Source organism: Haliotis asinina, chromosome 16 (assembly GCF_037392515.1).
Source record: "Haliotis asinina isolate JCU_RB_2024 chromosome 16, JCU_Hal_asi_v2, whole genome shotgun sequence".
In the NCBI taxonomy this organism is placed as follows: Eukaryota; Metazoa; Mollusca; class Gastropoda; order Lepetellida; family Haliotidae; genus Haliotis; species Haliotis asinina.
This window is the reverse complement of record NC_090295.1, coordinates 42,300,437-42,322,480: the sequence shown is the minus strand read 5'-3', so window position 1 is coordinate 42,322,480 and position 22,044 is coordinate 42,300,437. Positions and strand designations below refer to the sequence as shown.

General features: G+C 39.7%; 2 protein-coding genes across 3 annotated transcripts; one reads left to right on the top strand and one right to left on the bottom strand.

The window, feature by feature from the left end:
* Positions 1-340: 340 nt before the first annotated feature.
* Positions 341-12,972, bottom strand: LOC137268085 (uncharacterized). The gene is made up of 10 exons (XM_067802593.1): positions 12,686-12,972; positions 12,395-12,493; positions 11,283-11,828; positions 7,927-8,349; positions 6,711-6,919; positions 6,277-6,341; positions 4,167-4,314; positions 3,120-3,216; positions 2,789-2,893; positions 341-1,212 (listed from the first exon to the last, which is right to left on the bottom strand). Exons 3-10 carry the CDS (start codon positions 11,772-11,774, stop codon positions 883-885), a joined length of 1,869 nt encoding a protein of 622 aa, XP_067658694.1. The 5' UTR covers positions 11,775-11,828; positions 12,395-12,493; positions 12,686-12,972; the 3' UTR covers positions 341-882.
* On the top strand, positions 12,653-21,423 carry LOC137268088 (xyloside xylosyltransferase 1-like). 2 transcript variants are annotated; one of them, XM_067802595.1, is made up of 2 exons: positions 12,653-13,414; positions 16,688-21,417. In XM_067802595.1, the coding sequence occupies exons 1-2, from the start codon at positions 12,917-12,919 to the stop codon at positions 17,357-17,359; spliced, it is 1,170 nt and encodes a 389-aa protein (XP_067658696.1). In that variant the 5' UTR covers positions 12,653-12,916; the 3' UTR covers positions 17,360-21,417. The 2 variants fall into 2 exon arrangements, with proteins under 2 accessions (XP_067658696.1, XP_067658697.1); XM_067802596.1 differs by having other exon boundaries at positions 12,694-13,181; positions 16,688-21,423.
* The last annotated feature ends 621 nt before the right edge of the window (positions 21,424-22,044 follow it).

Below are 22,044 nucleotides of genomic sequence, written 5' to 3'. Positions count from 1 at the left end.
GGTTGTGATGATTTTAATGGAGAAGCATGCACAATATGAATAATGATGATGATCATCATCATCATCATCACCACCACCATCATCAACCACAACAGACCCACACATACACCCAAAGCCATTGACTATGAACGGTCCATAATGAGATTTATTCTAGGAGGTAATTCACAACCACAAATTTTCCAAATCACAATTTGCCACCCCAAAATTATTTTAGGATTAGTGTCCAGTGACAGTTTTGTGCATCATTTTATCGAGAGTTGCCCCCACTCAATTCTTGGACACAACTATTTCCATGTTTTTTTAAGCTAGTATCCACTCAAAAAGTAAGCAACGAACAGAGTCATATTACACACATTTATTGTTAAAAGTGGACTGGTCAGCATTCTACTTTGGTTAACAACAGAACGGCAGTATTAACAAGTGTCTAGTCTCCAGACAGCCAACAGCTATCACAAGGACTCCTACAAGAAACTCTCTCTAACAAGGATGGCAATTTTTCGTGAAATCTGTAAATTTAAATGCAAATAAATTGATCCTGGACCCTGTTGGGAGCTTGCGGCCCCTGGAAGCCCCACCTGATTTTTCAGCTGAAATCACTTTCACCTGTTGCCATCACTGCTCTTAACCAGCTTCCTCTTGTCACAACAGGAATCTAATCCTGTCACAAACATGTAGCTCAGATGATGTAACCTTACAATGTTAAGTTATAGAGAGCCCCGTAAATTCAATCAAATAAACATACCACTGTTACAGTAATGCATGGTTAAACTGTTGGGGTTTTTCTCACTGATTAAAACAGCAATGCATATGTATGTAGAACCTTGCTAAAAATAATAACCCCAAACCCCATGAATCCATTTAAATAAGTGTTTCTACAATGTCCTACGCTACACCTTTCGCCTGGCTCTGGGGGTCCTGTGCCCTCTCTCTCTTCAGCCTCTCCATTTCGTACATCATGGAGTAAGTTGAATTCAGCAGATCGTTTGTGGTCTTCCGGAGTCCGTCGGACCCAGCTGATCCCAGACTGGAGGGTTCCAGGGACTGGGTCAAGTTGGCACCCCCTAGAGGTTGTGTGACATTGGCAGTGGACAGGTTGATTACTGAGTCCTGGTAGCCTTTCCTCCAGGAGGCGAACATGTCAGGCCGGTGGGTGGTTGCTTGGGGAAACGCCCACTCGTACGAGTTTGCTAGTCGCTCTGCATCAGCCAGTGTCTGGAGAATGAAGTGAGTGAGTTTAATGCTGATTTCAGCAGTACTTCTTTCCACCTGTTTGACTGGCATTTTAGAAGTTTGGAGTAACAATAAGCACGATACTTTATTGGCTACAACATTAAAGAAAGACTGTCAATGTCATAACAGAATGAACAAGTCGTCATGCCCATATTTGATGTTTCTTGTAACTGCTGAAGACATGGTGACCCATCACACCAACCACCTCACAGACAACAGACAACCCATTACATCTGCCACCTCACAGACAATGGTGACGCCAATCACCTTACAGACAATGATAACAGACATTACACCAATCACCTCACAGACAAAGGTAACAGACATCACACCAATCACCTCACAGACAACAGTAACAGACATCACACCAACCACCTCACAGACAACAGACAACCCATTACATCTGCCATCTCACAGACAATGGTGACACCAGTCACCTCACAGACAATGGCAACAGACATCACACCAATCACCTCACAGACAACAGTAACACCCATTACATCTGCCACCTCACAGACAATGGTGACGCCAATCACCTTACAGACAATGGTAACAGACATCACACCAATCACCTCACAGACAATGGTAACACTCAACACCTCACAGACAATGGTAACACCCATTACATCTGCCACCTCACAGACAATGGTGACGCCAATCACCTTACAGACAATGGTAACAGACATCACACCAATCACCTCACAGACAATGGTAACACTCAACACCTCACAGAAAATGGTAACACCAACCACCTCACAGACAGTGGTAACAGACATCACACCAGTCACCTCACAGACAATGGTAACACTCACCACCTCACAGATAATGGTAACACCAATCACCTAACAGACAATGGTAACATCCATCACACCAATCACCTCACAGGCAATGGTAACACCCAACACCTCATAGACAATGGTAACACCCAACACCTCACAGGCAATGGTAACACCCATCACACCAATCACCTCACAGACAATGGTAACACCAACCACCTCATGTGGTAACACCCAACACCTCACAGACAATGGTAACACCCATCACACCAATCACCTCACAGACAATGGTAACACCAACCACCTCATGTGGTAACACCCAACACCTCACAGGCAATGGTAACACCCATCACACCAATCACCTCACAGACAATGGTAACACCAACCACCTCACAATGGTAACACCCAACACCTCACAGACAATGGTAACACCCAACATCTCACAGACAAAGGTTACCCATCACTCTCACCTATTAACACTTAACTCAGTATCAAATGTTTAGAATGTTTGGTCTGTTACTGCAAACACAAACACAACTCTGATAAATTTTGAGTACAATTGTGTGAAGCCAATTTCTAGTGTCCCCTGCCACGATACTGCTGGAATATTGCTAAAAGCGGCGTTAAACCAAACTCCCTCACTCTGATGAATAGTTTGATACAATTCAAACATGCCATGACAGGATATGGAAAACACACAAGAACATTTTCAGGTTAACTACAGTTATAAGAAAGAAACTGTTTTTTAAGTAGTGCAGTTGTGAGTTATGCAGTGTAATTACCGTAGCCATCTTGGAGGTAATGCCGTGAGTTGAGTCGCTGATGCCAAGGTTTGAGGCTGCTGGCAGCATGGCTGGTCGGGAGTTCTCCCACCCAAGGAGACAGTGCTGGCAACAAAACAAAGAGATTAACATTAACTTTGTTTAGCACCACATCAATACTCCTCTTTACAGACCCAAGTAGAGTTAGGGGGTGGGATGGATGGTTCACTGTTCATTTTCAGTTTCCTTGGTCATTTAATAATTCAATGAACTTGATTAGTGAACATACGTTGAGTCCTGGCCTGAAGGACTTCTATTATGACTTGTCTTGTAAGAGTTGATGGTGACTTACCTCCCTTAGTCCACATGAGTCTGTGGGGTCAAAGCTGTTTCTGCGATGTGGTTTGAAGCGGTATGGGGCCTGTAGGGTGGAGCGAGGAATACTCACCCTGCAGCACACAGTCTCATCATGGTCAGGAGAAATCAACAACAGGTATCATACTACATGCCACATGAACACAAACATATAAAGTAACTCTGTACTGTAGTTAACTTGTTGGAAATACATCATTTAGTCACAGCCAATGATCACACTTTTCATGATGGAAAGTAAAACCGAAGTCCCCTCATTTATTTGGACAATATTACTTTCCTTCATCACGCTCTTTCTCATGTGAGCCCATGTATATAATTCAGTGAGTGAGTGAGTTTTCCTCTTTTAGCAATAATCCAGCAATTTTCCAGCAATATTATGGCGGGGGGACACAAGAAATGGGCTTTACACATTGCACCCATGTGGGGAATTGAACCCAGATCCTCAGCATGCACAATGAACTTATCAACCAGTAGGATACCCCACCTTTCTTGGGCAGGGCTGCACAATTCAAGGCAGAAATAAAACTCATGGCCAGAACTTAGATCAAGGCAGAACTCATAATTCAAGCAGGACTCATTTAAGATCTTTTCATACCTGAATCCCATGAAACATATATTTCATATTTAATAATAATAACAAGGGCATTTGTAATGCACTGAATTCCACACCAAGGAGGGACATGCTCAAAGTGCTACAATCTGATTATTATTACCTGGAATAACCCAAGCTGCCTGTGAGGCGCTAGAAGGTTAATAGTCACATGAATTATCTCACCAGGTAATCATTTTCTGCTGAGTGAACTGAGCAATTTTGAACAAACTCACTTGCCTAAGGCAAGACCACATGTGTCATGTGCTTTATTGTGGGGCAAGACTGAAGTCCTTGAAACTCTCAGCAGTCAAGGTGCCAGTCACCCATCCGAGCACTGTCCGCACCCATCATTGCTTAACTTCACCTGATTGTGACCTGAGCTCTATGCCCAGGATCACACGCTACCACTACAATACTTGTTACTATGGTTACCTGACAAATCTGGGGTCCTCAGCTGTAGGATCTTTCTTTGGCGCCTTCTGATCCCCCTCCTCCTCTGTCCCCCCCTTGAAGTCCTCCAGCAAACACTTCTTGATGGGCACTGTGAACAGCCGCTCATTCACCATGTAGGGCTTCACTTCTGGAACGTCAGGAAGTTTGTCAGAGTAAGAAGAGAGTTAAATGCCCCTAAATATGCCAATCACCCACTCCATCATTAAAGTGCCTCATGAACCTGATTCCTAGTACAATCAATTCCTTGTACAATACACCTGAAACCTGGGACAATACACCTGATTCCTAGTACAATCAATTCCTTGTACAATACACCTGAAACCTGGGACAATAAACCTGATTCCTGGGACAATAAACTTCATTCCTGGAACAATAAACCTTATTCCTGGGACAATAATCTTTATTCCTGGAACAATAACCCTGATTCCTGGGACAATCAACTGATTCTTGGCACAGTCAACCTGATGCCTGGTACAATGATAAAATGGAGTACAGTGAAGCCTCGTTAGTCTGGATGCCGATAATCCGGATGTCTCGTCTCCCGGACGACTTTAGCTTGTTACCAATTAATGCCTATATAATTTGCCTCGGTAATCCGGAAATTCAGTTTCCGGTACTGGACGCTGAATAGCTGTAACCAATCAGTAAAACAAACAGTAAATTGCTTCATTGTCCGGACACTGTAAATCATGTTCACGAACCGTAACAGCGCCTCCCTTGCCTCCCGGGCGATGTTTACGTAACTGCCCTCAGTCATTTGGAACAATAAACATTGAGTTGACATGATGAACTCTTGTTAACTAAGTGTATGCGAGGCACAGACACACCTCAAAGGCGTGGATGACCAGTGAGCTCTTTTCTGATTGGCTGAATTTTTTGGACAGACAGGTGCGTTCAAGTGATTTTGCTTCTAGACAATGCTGCAAGCCTGAAATGTGCTTCGATCACATTGCAAAATGTGACCCTGCATTTCGGGGACGAGATATCACTCGAGAAAATCATCGATGTCAAGAATTCGATGAAAAAGGTAACACGCACACAAACGACCATGAAGGACTTTTTGGTGTGACTGTGACATTGTACAATGTTCCTGGAAAATCAACAACGAGAGACTTTGCAGTGCCTTGAATTTATTTACATGTATTGTTGTGCTTGCTATTGGTCATTTTATAAGCTTTATAACATTAAATGTTTATTATTTGTTTAATTCAGAGTCGTGTCTTTTTCGTAATGGTGAAGGGAAGAAACGCTTGCGGAGTGGGATTTTATTCAGTAGTCCAATTCAGTAGTCGAATTTGCTGAAAAACACAACCGTCCGGATTAACGAGGCTTCACTGTAGTCAGCTCCATTAATATCACCACAGCCATTGGGAAAAGGCACTCCATATCAGTATTTTATATGTTGACCAGCATTGTGGTAACATAACAGCCTTGTTAATGATACCTCATTCACTTACAATATCCCCATATTAACACTAACACAGTCCCATCTTTCTTATAACCACTTACTATCCTGAAACATGATCATGGCATCCATACACAATAAGCAGGTTCATATCAGAGTTATCTCCCTTACATAAGTCAATGGCCAACATCTAAGTGATAGAAATGATGGAACCAATAGCACTGTGGGGACTATTCTGTCATCTACACAAGCACCATAAAGATCGGGGTCAGGGATGGCTTTAAGCATCCCATGTTTGTCAAATGGTGACTGACTGATACTGGTCTTAGTGACCTAACTATGATTAAGGCGCTTGATGTCAATCACTGGACTGTCCAGCAAAGACGAAATTATTTACAGATCAATATAGTTTCATACAACTGAAACATTGCTGGCTATGGCATTAAACAACAAAAAACCACAAAAATTCACCAAACTAACACACAGTCACAAACATTTTCAGAATAAACTACAAGCGAAGGTGAATTATGATAATTGTACTAAGTGATGTAATATGACATACACCTTCAACATTATTTCAAGAACACTAATTCTGAATGTCCAAGAAGTTATTCTCAAAAATCACCTACATCACTTTGGGTAAGACATCTATAAGCAACGCGGACTCAATAGTGTTTTACTCACTGGTGTCAGAGATAGCCTTGGCAACTGGTGATGGCTCACTGGTGGCTGCCAGAGATACAGGACCTCTGTATCAACAGAAAAATAGTCAATACAAACAGTAATAACCATAATTCCTGACACTAGCAAATTAAATGAGATGAAGATACTCAAATACCATTAAGCTCAAGAATATATTCCAGAGAGTAGTAGGTACAACAGCTGACATACCAAATGCAACAAAGATAACAGACCATTCTAAAAGTCTGAATCATTCGACGCCGGTGCGAAAAAACTGTCAAGCTCCAAAATATATAACAGAGAGAAGTAGGTACAGCAGCTCACCTTTATGTGAGATACCATTCGGGATTAGGTGTTGATACCTACAACTGAGTACAAACATTTTTCCTCGTAGTGTCATTACTGATATTTTTCAGGACATTTAATACAATACTCACTCCATGTACAGCATGTTGGAACATTCTTCACGGTTGACTCGACGGAACTCCTTTAGGTCCTCGAAGTATGCCTCGGACTCATCAATAACGTCCTTGTCATTGTCCAGGAGTGCCGCGATCCAGTCATATCCCAGCATCTTCTTCTGAGATTCACGCCGGATAACACTGGACGTGTCAGCTGAGGAACGGAAACTCACTTTGGTTGGTGTCTGTAGAAGGGTGAGCAGAACTGATGGCACTTTTTATAATATTCCTGGGACAGGAAGTGGGAAAGGTCAGATATGAACTTCAGATGTTGCATCAATGTGGGAACTGAACCCAAAGCATTAGACTGACATACTAACACTTCAACCACTACACTACCCCACAGAGACAAATACCTAGAATAACGTCAGGACAAGGTAACCTCAATCATTACTAGTCTCTGAATGAGCCTATAGAGTATGCAGAGTAGGAGTACCTCAATCACCATTCAGTGAAATGTTGGGAGTGAAACTAACTACCACAAAGATACCTTTTTGCTGTAATTACTAGAAATATAAGTTAGTTTAAATCACTTACACAAAGCAGTTGTAGGCCATTGTTGGCTAAGGTTTTTTGTCTGATGCAACTTTGTAACATGACATTTCATGTCATAAAACTGATTTTATTAGCAAGTAAGTCTTGTCTTCCACCTCGTCATTCACCTAAAAATGTGTGTGCACGTGTGCATGCGTATGGGCACGAGTGACTATGTACTTAAATTGTTATCCATGACATTTCTTGTCATACCCCTTGTTTGTGCTGTAGTCCTGACAGTTGGGAATTGTCTCCCTTTGTACATATTACTTGATTCACAGGTTCTATCCACTTTGTTTCATAGTAAGACAGGATTCCACCTTGACATTTATATTTAGGGGTCAGGTTGACTTATTAAAACCCTGCTAAGTGTTAATGCTACCTGCATGACTAGAGGTACCACAAACCATAGTCCCAGAACAGGAACAAAGCCATATCTACTGATTTTGGATCATGTATATTATCATTTAGTATTTAAATTCAGTGAACAACTTTTAAAACAACCAACTGACATAACAAACAGTTTTATATGGTATTGTCCCAGTCACTTGCGGAAAAACATTTAACAAACTATAGTTAGCAGTTCCTTTCGGTCATGAGAGTGTGAGAATATCAAACATCAACAAAACGGAAAACATTACAGAATATCAGCACTGACCTTGTTTCTACTTCGTGAAAATGATGCATCCTTGCTGGTAAGTACGGACCTGGGTCTTGTCACAGTCTCACGGACAAACCCTGCCATCTCCTTGTTGTTGCCTTCATCAACCAGCTGCTTGGCATACGTCACTTCTGAGTCCATCGCAGCAGACGGCACCGTCGACACCCCTGATCCCCCATCCTGAAGTGACCTGGTCTGTCTATCCTCTGTTTGCCAGTCATCAAACCTTACACTGTCAGACTTCCCAGCCCTCCACTCATCATTGACTCTCCGGTCAGCGACATCCTGGAAGACTTCCTCAGGAGACTGATTAAGAGCAGACTTGATGAATGTCAGGTCATCGTCCATCACGTCGGAGTAGCTGAAGTTCAGGCGGTCCCGACTGTCAACATCATCTGGGCTGCCAACATTGCTGTCAATCTGACATAACATTAACAGGTTTATGTGCATTCTCCTTGGTGATACATTGATCAATCAAATGTTGTCTTATTCTTCTCATAGTAGCATTTGATTCTCTCAACCACCTTCATGCTCAATATAAGAATTATCAGCCATCACTTTGCAAAGTGATAGTACCGTGCTTAAAAGTAATCAGCCTGAACATGGCCTTTAGTAACATTTTAGGTAGAAGTTAATCTTATTATACAGTCTGTTATCAGCTAAACTTACTCGACCACAAAGACTTTTCTTGACATAGAAAAAGTGGCTAGGGTCACTGACTGTCACCTGTACATGTGTTAACTACCATTACCAAAACACAAACACTGAACAGTTACAAATATTGTGTATGTATTTATCAGCAGATTAGCAACATGAAAATTTTTCAAGGATATAAAAAAGAAAAAAATCAATTCATATGGCAGGTCTTCTTTGTTGGCCTGACTGGTCAGAATTTTCACTGTTTGTCAGAACCAAGGATATCTTTGTTTTGCACAATTTTTATTTGGAATTTCAGTTGATGAATTATGCCCGAAAAATCATTTAGTCATAAAATAATCTGACATACTACAAAAGTAAAATCTGTTCACTCGTAATTCTTTATTTCCATGAACACCTACACACTAAATTTGACTGCTTTCTTAAAATGAGAGTATGAGTGTTTGTATATGTTACAGTCAGATTGTGAAATCAGTCATTTCATGAAATGAGTAAGAGGTTCAGGCATTTCGTATCATTTAGTGTTACAACAATCCAAATACTTCAGTTATTTCAAGAAATCTGATCTATATGTGGTGGACAGGGGTTTTTGACGTGCATTTGCTCTGGACACAGCAGTGTCAAACAAGCAGGTGTAAATTGTTCAAATCAAGCTGAAGTGTAACAGTTGCTACCATAATAGTTTTAACACTTCAAACAAAACATGTTAAAATTTTAATCCACTTTTCTAGATTAAGTGAAATTTCAAGAAGTATACTGATTGTTGTTACACAAAATGGTTGACCTTCTCACTCACTTCACGAAATGACTGAAATTTTTAGTCATTTCATGAAACGACTGATTTCACAATATGACCATAACCATGATAACATACACAAGATCAGCATTCTCTTGTATAACATGTACAAGATCAACATTCTCTTGTATAACATACACAAGATCAGCATTCTCTTGTATAACATACACAAGATCAGCATTCTCTTGTATAACATACACAAGATCAACATTCTCTTGTATAACATACACAAGATCAGCATTCTCTTGTATAACATACACAAGATTAGCATTCTCTTGTATAACATACACAAGATCAACATTCTCTTGTATAACATACACAAGATCAGCATTCTCTTGTATAACATGTACAAGATCAGCATTCTCTTGCATAACATACACAAGATCAGCATTCTCTTGTATAACATGTACAAGATCAGCATTCTCTTGCATAACATACACAAGATCAGCATTCTCTTGTATAACATGTACAAGATCAGCATTCTCTTGTATAACATACACAAGATCAGCATTCTCTTGTATAACATACACAAGATCAACATTCTCTTGTATAACATGTACAAGATCAGCATTCTCTTGTATAACATACACAAGATCAGCATTCTCTTGTATAACATGTACAAGATCAGCATTCTCTTGTATAACATGTACAAGATCAGCATTCTCTTGTATAACATACACAAGATCAGCATTCTCTTGTATAACATGTACAAGATCAGCATTCTCTTGTATAACATACACAAGATCAGCATTCTCTTGTATAACATACACAAGATCAGCATTCTCTTGTATAACATGTACAAGATTAGCATTCTCTTGTATAACATACACAAGATCAGCATTCTCTTGTATAACATGTACAAGATTAGCATTCTCTTGTATAACATACACAAGATCAGCATTCTCTTGTATAACATGTACAAGATTAGCATTCTCTTGTATAACATACACAAGATCAGCATTCTCTTGTATAACATACACAAGATCAGCATTCTCTTGTATAACATACACAAGATCAGCATTCTCTTGTATAACATGTACAAGATCAGCATTCTCTTGTATAACATACACAAGATCAGCATTCTCTTGTATAACATGTACAAGATGAGCATTCTCTTGTATAACATGTACAAGATTAGCATTCTCTTGTATAACATACACAAGATCAGCATTCTCTTGTATAACATGTACAAGATCAGCATTCTCTTGTATAACATACACAAGATCAGCATTCTCTTGTATAACATGTACAAGATCAGCATTCTCTTGTATAACATACACAAGATCAGCATTCTCTTGTATAACATGTACAAGATCAGCATTCTCTTGTATAACATACACAAGATCAGCATTCTCTTGTATAACATGTACAAGATCAGCATTCTCTTGTATAACATACACAAGATCAGCATTTTCACATGCTGGCTGTAATGTTTGTTTATGTTTTCTCTGCTCAATGGTGAAGTCCTGTGTTCAAGTGACACTGATTTTTTCCCTAATTTTAACAATCAGTATCTATGGCAAATGGCCTCAGAAACATACCACACAATTATTTACAATATTGCTAACGTATTCGAGCACATGGCTCACCATTGAAATGCTGCCTGTTGCAATACCCCCCAACAAAGGCAAACTGACTGTACTTAATCACTTGAAGTTGAAAGACTCAGATAATCTTAGTTTAACTATCCTTGAGTTCCATACACAAGATTAAAAGTAAATTAAATTTGTTTAAGACAACTTGTACAATAACAACAGTTGTGAGTGTCTCAAATCCATCAATAAATGAACATTAACTGCTGATATTCCTGACAACTTGTAATATATTTGACTAATAATCATGATACCTAAATGTATGAGTTACTCACCGCTAGTTTCATCACTGACATGAACATTCTCACCTTTACATTTCTGTCAATGATTTCTCTCCTGCGACGTGTCCTTGGTGTAGTGGTGTATCTACCCGAGCAGGTTCGTCCACTTGATACATTCTCATCAGTGGTGTGGGAGAGAGCAGGGACATTTCTACTAACCCCTGAAAATCCTTCACTCTCTGAATCACCAACATGTCTCCTGTTTGATGTTTCATCTTGAAGACTCTTGGATACTTTTGTATACGAAGGCCTATTTTGGTTTGCTCTACATCTGTAAGCTGAACAGGAGGACTGCTGGTCTCCTCCTCTCTCAGTAGATCTGACTACACTTCTCAGTTTGTCTCTTGCATACTCTGGCTTGTGATCAGTTCTGTAGCTGTGCAGGTTGTTTGATAATGGTTCCTGATGATGACTTGATGATGAATTCGGTATCATAACCTTCAGTTCACTTTGTTGGAACTTGAGTCGTTCCAGCAGATCCTGACATTGTCTACGCAGTTGTTCATCCCTAGATGCCATCACTGCCTGATACAAAAGCTGAGAATACACAGGCGCTGATTGTTACTAGACTTTCTGGAAAGGAACATGAGAAACATATCGAAAGTTATTTTTTCAATATGTTATCAATGTTTGCTCTTTGTTCTGATATCACCATAATCAATCACTTTTGGTTTTTGCAAGTTACAAAGTTAGTAAACACGTTCTGAATTTAAAGTTTTCATGTGTTGTGCATCACATAATGCAACCTGAATTTTGAGATAGACTCATTAAAAAGTTTAGCGCTACCAAGTACCATGGTTACTCAACCAAAACCGATTTACGGGGAATTGCCCATGCATTTATTTCATAACAATTGTAACTTAACAATCTTTCTTAACTATTCTGCATTCACTCTTTAAAGATACAACTAACCTACAGCCAACCTGCAAACCATAAGAATTATATGGGGTTGTTCAAGTCTTCGACTAGCAAGTGGTGCCCTGCCCGGCTACCGGCTTAGTTACCTCCACAGAAATTTTATAACTTTACATTAGCGAATACGTTATAGATGATTTCAACTTGCCAAATGGCAACTACTTCTAGTTATTGACATAAATATTACCATTGCACAATCGCTGAAATTTGCCTTTTATACTTACAAATTAAATTAAAGTCTGTTCCTTTCGACATGCACTGACAAGACACAGGGCAGCGCCATTTTCCAAACTTTGTTTACATCACGTGATGTGTTGCCAACCCTGATTGGTTAAACAGAAATATATAAAACACGAACGCAAATGCGAAATATGACCACATTATCACATTTCTACTATTTTCAAGCGATTCCTATGTTTGAGCAAAAATGTATTATAGTGAATACATTTCGCTAACATGGGACAGAATACCCTAATTCACATAAACAAACTCATTTTCAGCTCATGCGAACACACCTTGTAGCAGAGTCGTCTGATTATGTTCCGAACGTGAATACCTCAACACACCGCTAGTTGTAAGATGTGGACAGTAGATCCAAATCTCGTTTACTTTCTTGGAAAAAAATCATCGTTTACGCTGAAAATAGTTACGGCGATAAGCTGGATTCTGCTGGTCGTTGACATGATTCTAAGGCGTCCACAGTAGTCGTGGTCGCATTATCAGTTCGCGTGTGCCGATGTGGCAAAATGTCCACCCTGTCAAGAATTCGGAGAACATGCTGTCCAAGTAAAGAACTAAGTATCGTGACCCTTGGTGTTATCTTAGTGGGCATAGTCTTTCTGTATTACAACAGCGGACAAAGTAACTCATTTTCGCGTGAAAACAAACAGTTTCACAGAAATAATGTTCTTGAAGAGAAGTTAAAATCTTTGAAAGATGGGCGAAAGCAGGAAAAAGTTGAGGAAATTAACATTCTTTCCACGGGAGAAGTACATCCTAAAGAAGTTGGAGGTGAGAATACCCCTGCTGCCATGGACCGAGAACTCCCAGAGGAAATAAATGTCATTATCACTTTTACTAACGCCCATTCTAGCCCATCTCTTCAGAGGAAGTTTACAGTTACTGTGACAACAATGTTGGCGGCAACGTCTGCACCATTAGCTCTTCATATACTGGGCGACATGGAAAGTCAGAAGCTAGCTGCATCAATTATCAAGGAAAACGTTAAGTCAGACAACTATCGGGTAATAATATATATTAATACACTTTCTTTTGATATACCCTCAAAGTGTGCAATTGTAGAATCTGTTCACCACCCTTAAATAGTTTTTGAGAGTTCCTCCAACATCCTTATAATTACAGGGATGGCAGTTTTCCACAAATCTGCAGAAATCCATTTTGACCCACAATGGACCCAGTTGCGAGCCTGTGGCACCCCGACCCACATCTGATTTTCAACTGAAATCACTTTCACCTGTTGCCATCCCTGTAATTAAGAAACTATACAATTGGCTCTAACCAACATGAACAGTGTGATAAAGTACACTTTTGCCTTGAACTGTTATAGTTAAAGTATAAGGGTGCATCCACCTTAAAATAGTGTGCATAAATTACATTGTACATGGGGGCACATCCTCGATATCTCTAAGGCATACATTCCGATAAGTCTCCACTATACCCTGGATGCATCTACAGGAATATGACAAGTCTTCCTGTATGCAAACGAAGCGAGTGAAGGTTCCCTTGCTTCGAACTGAAAAATATTTTTCATGTCAAAATAAATTATCGCCACCATCATGGGTACACTCCCATTTCCTCACTTGGTTGTGTTCTCATATTTCCTACCCCTTGTGTAATAATTACTCTCATGAAATATGTTTTTTTCAACATTTTAAGCTCCACTCGTGGTATTCAGATCATTCTTTGCCTCCATTACACCTGCCAGTTTCCGGTTCAAAGGAATGACGGAACAAGAATAAGTAGAAATTAAAAAGAAAAAAATTCCCTGATTTTATCATGAACCTATTGGAGTTTATTTGCCATCGCTGTTGTTAGAATTTTCATAACATTTATTCTGCATAAAAAGGGGGCATGGTGGGTGAGCTGGCTAAGGCACCAGACTAGTGATCCAGCAAGGTTGAGGTGTCAGGATTGAGCCCACCTGTGACCGAATGTAAAAACCTTGGAGTCAACTTTGTGTGCAGACTGTTTAAGTGTTGTCACAACCCCTAGTGTAAAGTACACAACCCTGTACACTTAAAAGAACCCTTGAATCCATTGGTAGATGACCAGATGGTGGCCACATGAATATGTGCAAACACCCATTTGCGGGTACAGCAATGTGCAGTGAACTTGGACAAAGTACTGTGACTATGTGTACTAGTTCACCCAGCTGTGAGTGGGTACCTCGTTAGGATGTGAGAGAGCCTCAATAAACTCGGTGCGCCAAGTGGCAGCAAGAGTTGTATACTCCCCAGGGAGTTGAGACTGAAATACGATGTGCTGTTGAGATTGATATCCAGTGATTGAGGGAAAAATACCAGCAACTTGCGCATGCACTAGTGCGTGGATATGTGCGCTATATAAATACCCTATATCTATCTAAAACATTTCTGGCGTAATGGGCGAATGAAGCAGGGGAGGTAACTGTAACTATTCCATTTGAATAATACCCTCATGTTCGTTCACTCCGTTGAACCGGAAGCTGGAAGGGGGAATGGGGGCGAAGAACGATATGATATACCACGAGTGGAGCTTAAAATGTTGAATAAAACTATTTCATGTGAGTAATTGTTCAACATGGGGTTGGAAATGTAAGAGCACAACGCAGTGAAGAAATGGGTGTATACCTTTGATGGTGGAAATGTTTTATTTTGACATGGAAAATACTTTTCGAACCGAAGCGAGGAAAGTACGTTGCCAACCTTTGATCTCTTCGCTTACATGTAAGAAGACTGGTCATTTTCTCTCTGCTGCACAACCCCATTTGCACTACAGTTTGCCTGTGTTTGAAGACATGTTTGAAGACATGCATAGTGATGTCAGTTACCAGGGCTGCGTTTCATTATAAGGGTCAGACAAGAATGGTGTAGGGTGTTTAGTCAGTGAGTGAGTCAGTGAGTTTAGTTTTACGCCGCACTCAGCAATATTCCAGCTATATGGCAGCGGTCTGTAAATAATCGAGTGTGGACCAGACAATCCAGTGATCAACAACATGAGCATCGATCTGCACAATTGGGAACCGATGACGTGTCAACCAAGTCAGTGAGCCTGGCCACCCAATCCCGCTAGTCGCCTCTTACGACAAACATAGTCACGTTAAGTCAGTCAAAGACGTATATTATAATGTACACCTTTGTGTCCTTAAGAATGTGATGCGAAAAAGTGTTCTTGTTGTATGATGAAGTACTGTCAGCACCTTTGATCATTTAGTGAAGCATCTTAGAATACATAATTTTATTGTAAGTCTGCTGTATCCACTGAGTTAGGTTATTCTAGATGTTTTTTCACTGAAATTTCAGTATATTCGGCCTCAGATCAGATCTTAGTTCTCAGTACATGTACTGTCAGTATATGTGTATTATCATGAGGTCATATTTATCCCCTGTGCTGAAAAAACTGAGCTGGTGACGAGCCTTACCAGCATGACTGTGCCAGAATCACCCGAGTGAGTGAGTGAGTTTACTTGTACGCCACACTCAGCAATTTTCCAACTATGTAGCAGCAGTCTGGTAATGATCGAGTCTGGACCAGGCAATCCAGTGATCAAGAGCATGAGTATTGATATGCGTGATTGGGAACTGATGACCTGTCAATTAAGTATGGTAAGCATGGGCTGCTGAAGACCTATTCTACCCCAGATCTTCACGGGTCACATGATCACCTGAACCCTCTCTTCTGCATTTTCATTTTAATCTGCAATACATAATGATAGTATTAATAAGGGAATTTGTAATGCTGTAAATTCAGCACCTTGGAAGGGCACACTCAAAGCATTGTCTGATTATACATGGAAATTTATTTATATGTATCATATTGTTGATCAAGTAATTTTCATCCTTCCAAAGGTGAATTTCGATCTTTTTCACTTGAAACGTTAATAACTGATGAAGAAAATCACTTCCAAACTGTATCTGTTTGGCTGATTGAACTTATGACCATAAATGTTAGAAAAGGATATTCAAAGGATGTTCTATGTTTCAGACAGCATATTCAGTTCCACTGGATGTGCTCATAAAATCACCAATGTCTAGTGTATGAAATAAGGTCTGTTCAACCGAGATGGGCTTAATTTCTGAAGGATGGGCTAAATTTTCAGCTATCCCACCCCAATGGTCTGGTGCAAATTTTAAGTTTTAGATGTTCCATACGTACGGGTGAATTCTTGGTGTCTGGTGTGGTTAAATCCACTTTGGGCGGGTAACTTCAAAATGTCTTCCATGATGTCTGGCTGGGTTTTTGGCTTATTTCATACACTACAATATCACATGTATTCTAAACTCTTCCCTTGTTTCCAGATTGTTGTCCTTGACATAGAGGATATCACACACCGTCTGTATGATCTTGTGAAGGACATGCAGAGCAAATTCAGTGGCCAGCGTTCCTACTACCATGATGCATTGTTCTTCCTGTCCATCGCTATACACAAAGTGCTGCCTGCACACATTCACAGAGTTATCATGCTAGATGCTGATCTGAAGTTCCAGGGGGACATCAAGGACCTATATGCGCTTTTCAGTAACTTCTCTGCCACTAATGTGATGGGGATAGCCCATGAGGCCCAGCCAGTGTATCGTCACCAGTTCCATCAGTACAGAAGTCAAAACAAGGGAACGCGTGTCGGAGAGCCACCACCCAATGGTCTGACAGGCTTCAACAGTGGTGTTCTTCTTCTTGACATTGATCGGATGAGGTCATCAGCTGTCTACAATTCTCTCATCACAGCTGAAGTGGCTGAACAACTGAAGAAGAAGTATAGCTTCAGGGGTCACCTTGGTGATCAATGCTTCTTCACTCTTCTGTCATTGGAACACGAGGACCTGTTCTATGTTCTTCCTTGTAACTGGAACAGGCAGTTGTGTACTTGGTGGAAGGGGAAAGGTTACGACGATGTGTTTGATCTGTATTTTAGATGTGAAGGTCATATCAATATATATCATGGAAACTGTAACACTAAAATTCCAGATTGATGCTGATTTGGTGTAATCATTGAAGTTTCATCCTCAGAACCCTGTGCTGTACTCCACAAAGTGATGACAGCCCTATGAGTACTGTGAAGTCTGTTCTGAGATTTACGAAAGTGTCTGCAATATATCATTAAGATCCTAGACTTGATCAATGCTGTGTTTTACCTATTTCACAGATGACTGACTACTAGCACACTTCTACTATTACTGCGGTATACGATTTTGTTTATAATGGGTTCAGTTCTATAGAGACATTCCCATCTCTGTCATTCCTCTCTCAGACATACTCACTTTCCTCATACTGGCAACTGTGAGATATTTGGAAGATATGTTTTGTTTACTGCAGGTCAAATCAGACAGGAAATGTAGTGGAATCAATCTGGTCCAGCGTATTTATCATCACAGTATGTACGTTCAGATCCTTGGATAATGGTAGAGGAACAAGTGAGTGTAGTTTTACGCCACACTCCGCAATGTTCCAGCTATATGGCAGTGGTCTGTAAATAAATGGGTCTGGGTGCATCTGACCAAGTGAGCCCATTATTTGCCTTTTACAAGAAGCATGGGTTACTTAAGATAAATTCTAACACGGATCTGGTGGAGGAGTGTTTCTTTGCTGTTTAGCCAAGTTGTGCTCCTCATGTCAATGAGACATTCCTTTCTCTCCTCTGTGAAACATGAAGCCATGGTTATTTATTATGTTTGTATGGTGCAAGTGCCTTGAAACTTTTGCTAGTCATTGTACTCTATTATTGGTGTTGAACATGTGCTGCAAATATATTGGCAAGATATGTATGTATTGCCCAGAGGTGTTATGTCATGCCCAGGTATGTTGCATGATATACAGATAGATTGTAGGATACCCAACAGTGTCAGTATATGTTCAGGGTTATCTCATGATGTCCTGGGATGTTGCATGCAGTCCACTGTGTGGTGCACAGGGATGTTGAGTAATACCTTGGGGTGTCTCACACTGTCAGGGTGGATGTCATGTCATGTAGTGCCCAGGGATGTTCATCATATGACCAAGAGTGGTGTTTGATGCACAAGGCTGTCATACTAGACAAAGGGCTATTTCATCATATTAAATTCACAAATAAGGGTTTACTGGTTTTGCCCATGTATTGTACCTATTGACATTGCTTACTCTTTTTTGTCTTTGAAGGTACCAACTTGATATATTTGATAAACCAGTCCGGTGCATACATTGAAAAAACACTTCCATAATCGATGCTGGCCATTCTACTTGTAGGATCTGTGTCCATGTTCCTTCTCATGATTTGCTAAATGGTTAGTGTCACAAAATTTGCTACATATTTTACAGAATCATGTTTTGGTATCACTTTATTCACACATCAAAGCATTCCCAGTCCCATGTTTACCTCAGTCACATGTGCAGCCTTCAGCGTTATTTTCGTGTATATACTGTACAAAACTTGAATCTTGAATGTTTTGAGGGATATTTTTTGTAATGATAGCTGAGCATGCAGTTTGTACATCAGCTGGTATGATATATTGGAACGAGTACTATATTTTTTTTTCTATTATTATTATTCTCTTGGTCCAGTGCAAACATTCAAGAATATATTTTTTATTTTGTGTGAGTGTTTGGGCTGTCAATGGATGATGTAAGTAGTGTAGCATTCCACAAGTTTAGGGTAGAATCTTTTTATCTGATCCACCCCACTGGCGCTCTTATGGATAATATGTGTGTTGTTATCACCACAAATGTTGAATATTGTTTGTTGTTAAATATGAAATGTTATGTTACTTAAATATATCTGCCACTTTTTAATGGTGAAGGTCACAAAAGTTTAGATGTTATTTACATACGCAATTATACTTAATACAATGTACGTTGTTTTTATCACCCAACATTACCTTGCTCACATTGAAAACCTATGCTGTGTTATACTTGCGTTTATGATTATCTTGTTTCTTTGTGCAGTGAGTGTATGCTGTTCAGTTGTTGTAAAATGAAGTTTGATTTGTAATATTTTTGTTCACGAGTTGCTGTCATTCCATGTTTAATGAGAAACACGAGTCACATCATCATGCTGGTTCAAGTGTTGTTATTTCTATGCTAATGTCCAAGCAGGATGTTTAACACTTGTGTCCTCACTGTGCCGAAAGACAGTTTGGCTGTGTGGATGTTCACAACTTTGGGTGTAGCAGCTTTCTGCCAATCAGATTTACAGTTCTCAGCAAAATTTGAAAGTGTATTTTCTTGATCATTAATGACTGTAAACTAAAAAGAAATGTTAGATGAAAAGGATTTGTCATCCCAATGAAGGAACATTAGCTGTCTGTGTCTACTGTAGTTCCAATCAATTTGTCATTGCCTCTGACATTACTTTACACCAACAAATAGTTGTTCATCTCATATGTTTTCACACCAACGAATAGTTTTTCATATCTGATACTATACACATAAGTAATTTTTCATATCACATACTTTACACCAACAAAAAGTTTTTCATCTCATATACTTTACACCAACAAAAAGTTTTTCATCTCATATACTTTACACATAGTTGTTTATCTCATTATACTTTACACCAACAAATAGTTGTTCATCTCATATACTTCATACATACAAATAGTTTTTCATGTCATACACTTTACACCTACAAATAGTTTTTCATCTCATATACTCAGAAGTAGTGAGGTGTTTTAACAGGGGCTATATTTGTGTATGTGTTAGATTTAGGATAATTGTCGATTACAGTCCCAGTACATTCCCTGCACTGTACAGCTGATGGTTACTGCCAGTGTTTGAAATAACTCTCCTCCCCGAATACCTATAGCGGACCAGTGAATTGCAGTCTAGCTTGAAAACTAATGAAGATAACATACTCAATGAAACACTGATCATAATCAGAACATCATACCGACTCTGTGAGGTTTTTGCAGAATATTTTTCCTTAAATGAAAAAGTTGTTTAACAAACTATCATTAAAATATTGACACAGGAAGGAGTGCAGAGAAAGGGACAGCCAGGTATGCAAGAAACCATGGAGACTGCACAGCACAGGTTAATGAATAAATAACTTTCTTGGCACTTGTGCACATACTTCTCGAACACCTGGCTGTGCCTTTTTGTGCACTCCTCCCTCATAATAAACAATGAACTGTGTCAGTATTTTAATGATAGTTTATTAAACAACTTTTTGTATTATTAGGACAAAATTTATGCAAAAACCTCTCAGAGTTGGTATGATGTTTTGATTATGATCAGTGTTTCATTGGGTGTTTTATGCTTATTCATTTTCGAGTTAAATTGCAATTCGTCAGGCTGCTTTTGAGCCAACCGGACTATAAGATTGGTTAAATTTGAGACAAGCATGCCAAAACTCAAAAGTTTCCAAGCTGATGGACAGGATAATATTTAAAATGTACATAGCTCTAGACTTTATACAAATTACCCTCAGTGATACTAAGATATGTTTATTTGTGAACTTATGTGGGTCAAAGTGGGGCAGCCTAGTGGTTAAAGCGTCTACTTGTCATACCTAAGACCCAGGTTCGATTCCCACATGGATACGACATGTAAAGTCCATTTCTGGTCTCCCATGCCATGTTATTGCTGGAATATTGCTAAAAGTGACGTACAACCATATTCATTTACTCACACACTCACACACTCGCACAGTCACTCATTCACTGTATGGGTCAGTTGTATCAAAGGTTATTGACTTATGCATTTAAACAAATCCCATTAAACACATGTTCTTTTGGGTCATTTTATTATAGAATACTTTCAGGCACAGTTGATCAGATTGGTTGGTTTCCAGTGGGCCAGGTACGTTGTCAGATCTTTGGACAGAGACAATCTCTCTGTGAATTTCATATGCTGCCATTGCACATGTTTCTCATGGTAACAATTCATGATATTCCTGGAATATTGCTGAAGGCATTGTGAAACCATCCTCACATTTATTCACCAGCATTCACTATCATTTGTATGGTTGTGGATTCCTAAGCCATGAAGATGCAATGTCAGATTGTATATTTCTATTGCCACTGAATATTTTGTGGTTCTTAAAATAAATAGTTTCATGACATGTTCCTCAAGTTCTTTTTGTTTAATCTGGCTTTGCAACTGCCACATGCCTGACCAAGTGCAATTTGTCCACCACCATCAATGTCATGTTGTGATCTGCAGATACGAGGGCTGTCAAAAAGTTCTAAGCCTACATAATTTCTAGACTGGTGACACCAACTAATCTTAGGACTGTTGTTGGACAGTTTTCTTCATCAGCATTTAGATTTGTTTTAGTTCAAAAGCAGTGCACACCCTCTCTGATACCCCAGGACATTCACAAACTCTGATATACTGGGATACTCACACCCTCTCTGATACACTTGTACATTCACACCCTCTCAAATACACTTGTACACTCACAACACTGATACACCTGGACATTCACATCCTCTCTGATACACCAGGACATTCACACCCTCTCTGATACACCAGGACATTTACATTCTCTCTGATACACCAGGACATTTACATCCTCTCTGATACACCTGGACATTTACATCCTGTCCGATACACCAGGACATTTACATCCTCTCTGATACACCAGGACATTCACACCCTCTCTGATACACCAGGACATTCACAAACTCTGATATACTGGGATACTCACACCCTCTCTGATACACTTGTACATTCACACCCTCTC

Coding starts and splice junctions, on each gene's coding strand:
- LOC137268085 (XM_067802593.1), bottom strand. CDS start 11,774: ATGGCATCTAGGGATGAACAACTGCGTAGACAATGTCAGGATCTGCTG. Junction 6,342..6,710: donor TCCAACATGCTGTACATGGA/GTGAGTATTGTA, acceptor CTGTTGATACAG/AGGTCCTGTATCTCTGGCAG. Junction 3,217..4,166: donor GAGGACCCCAGATTTGTCAG/GTAACCATAGTA, acceptor TGTGTGCTGCAG/GGTGAGTATTCCTCGCTCCA.
- LOC137268088 (XM_067802595.1), top strand. CDS start 12,917: ATGTCCACCCTGTCAAGAATTCGGAGAACATGCTGTCCAAGTAAAGAA. Junction 13,415..16,687: donor TTAAGTCAGACAACTATCGG/GTAATAATATAT, acceptor CCTTGTTTCCAG/ATTGTTGTCCTTGACATAGA.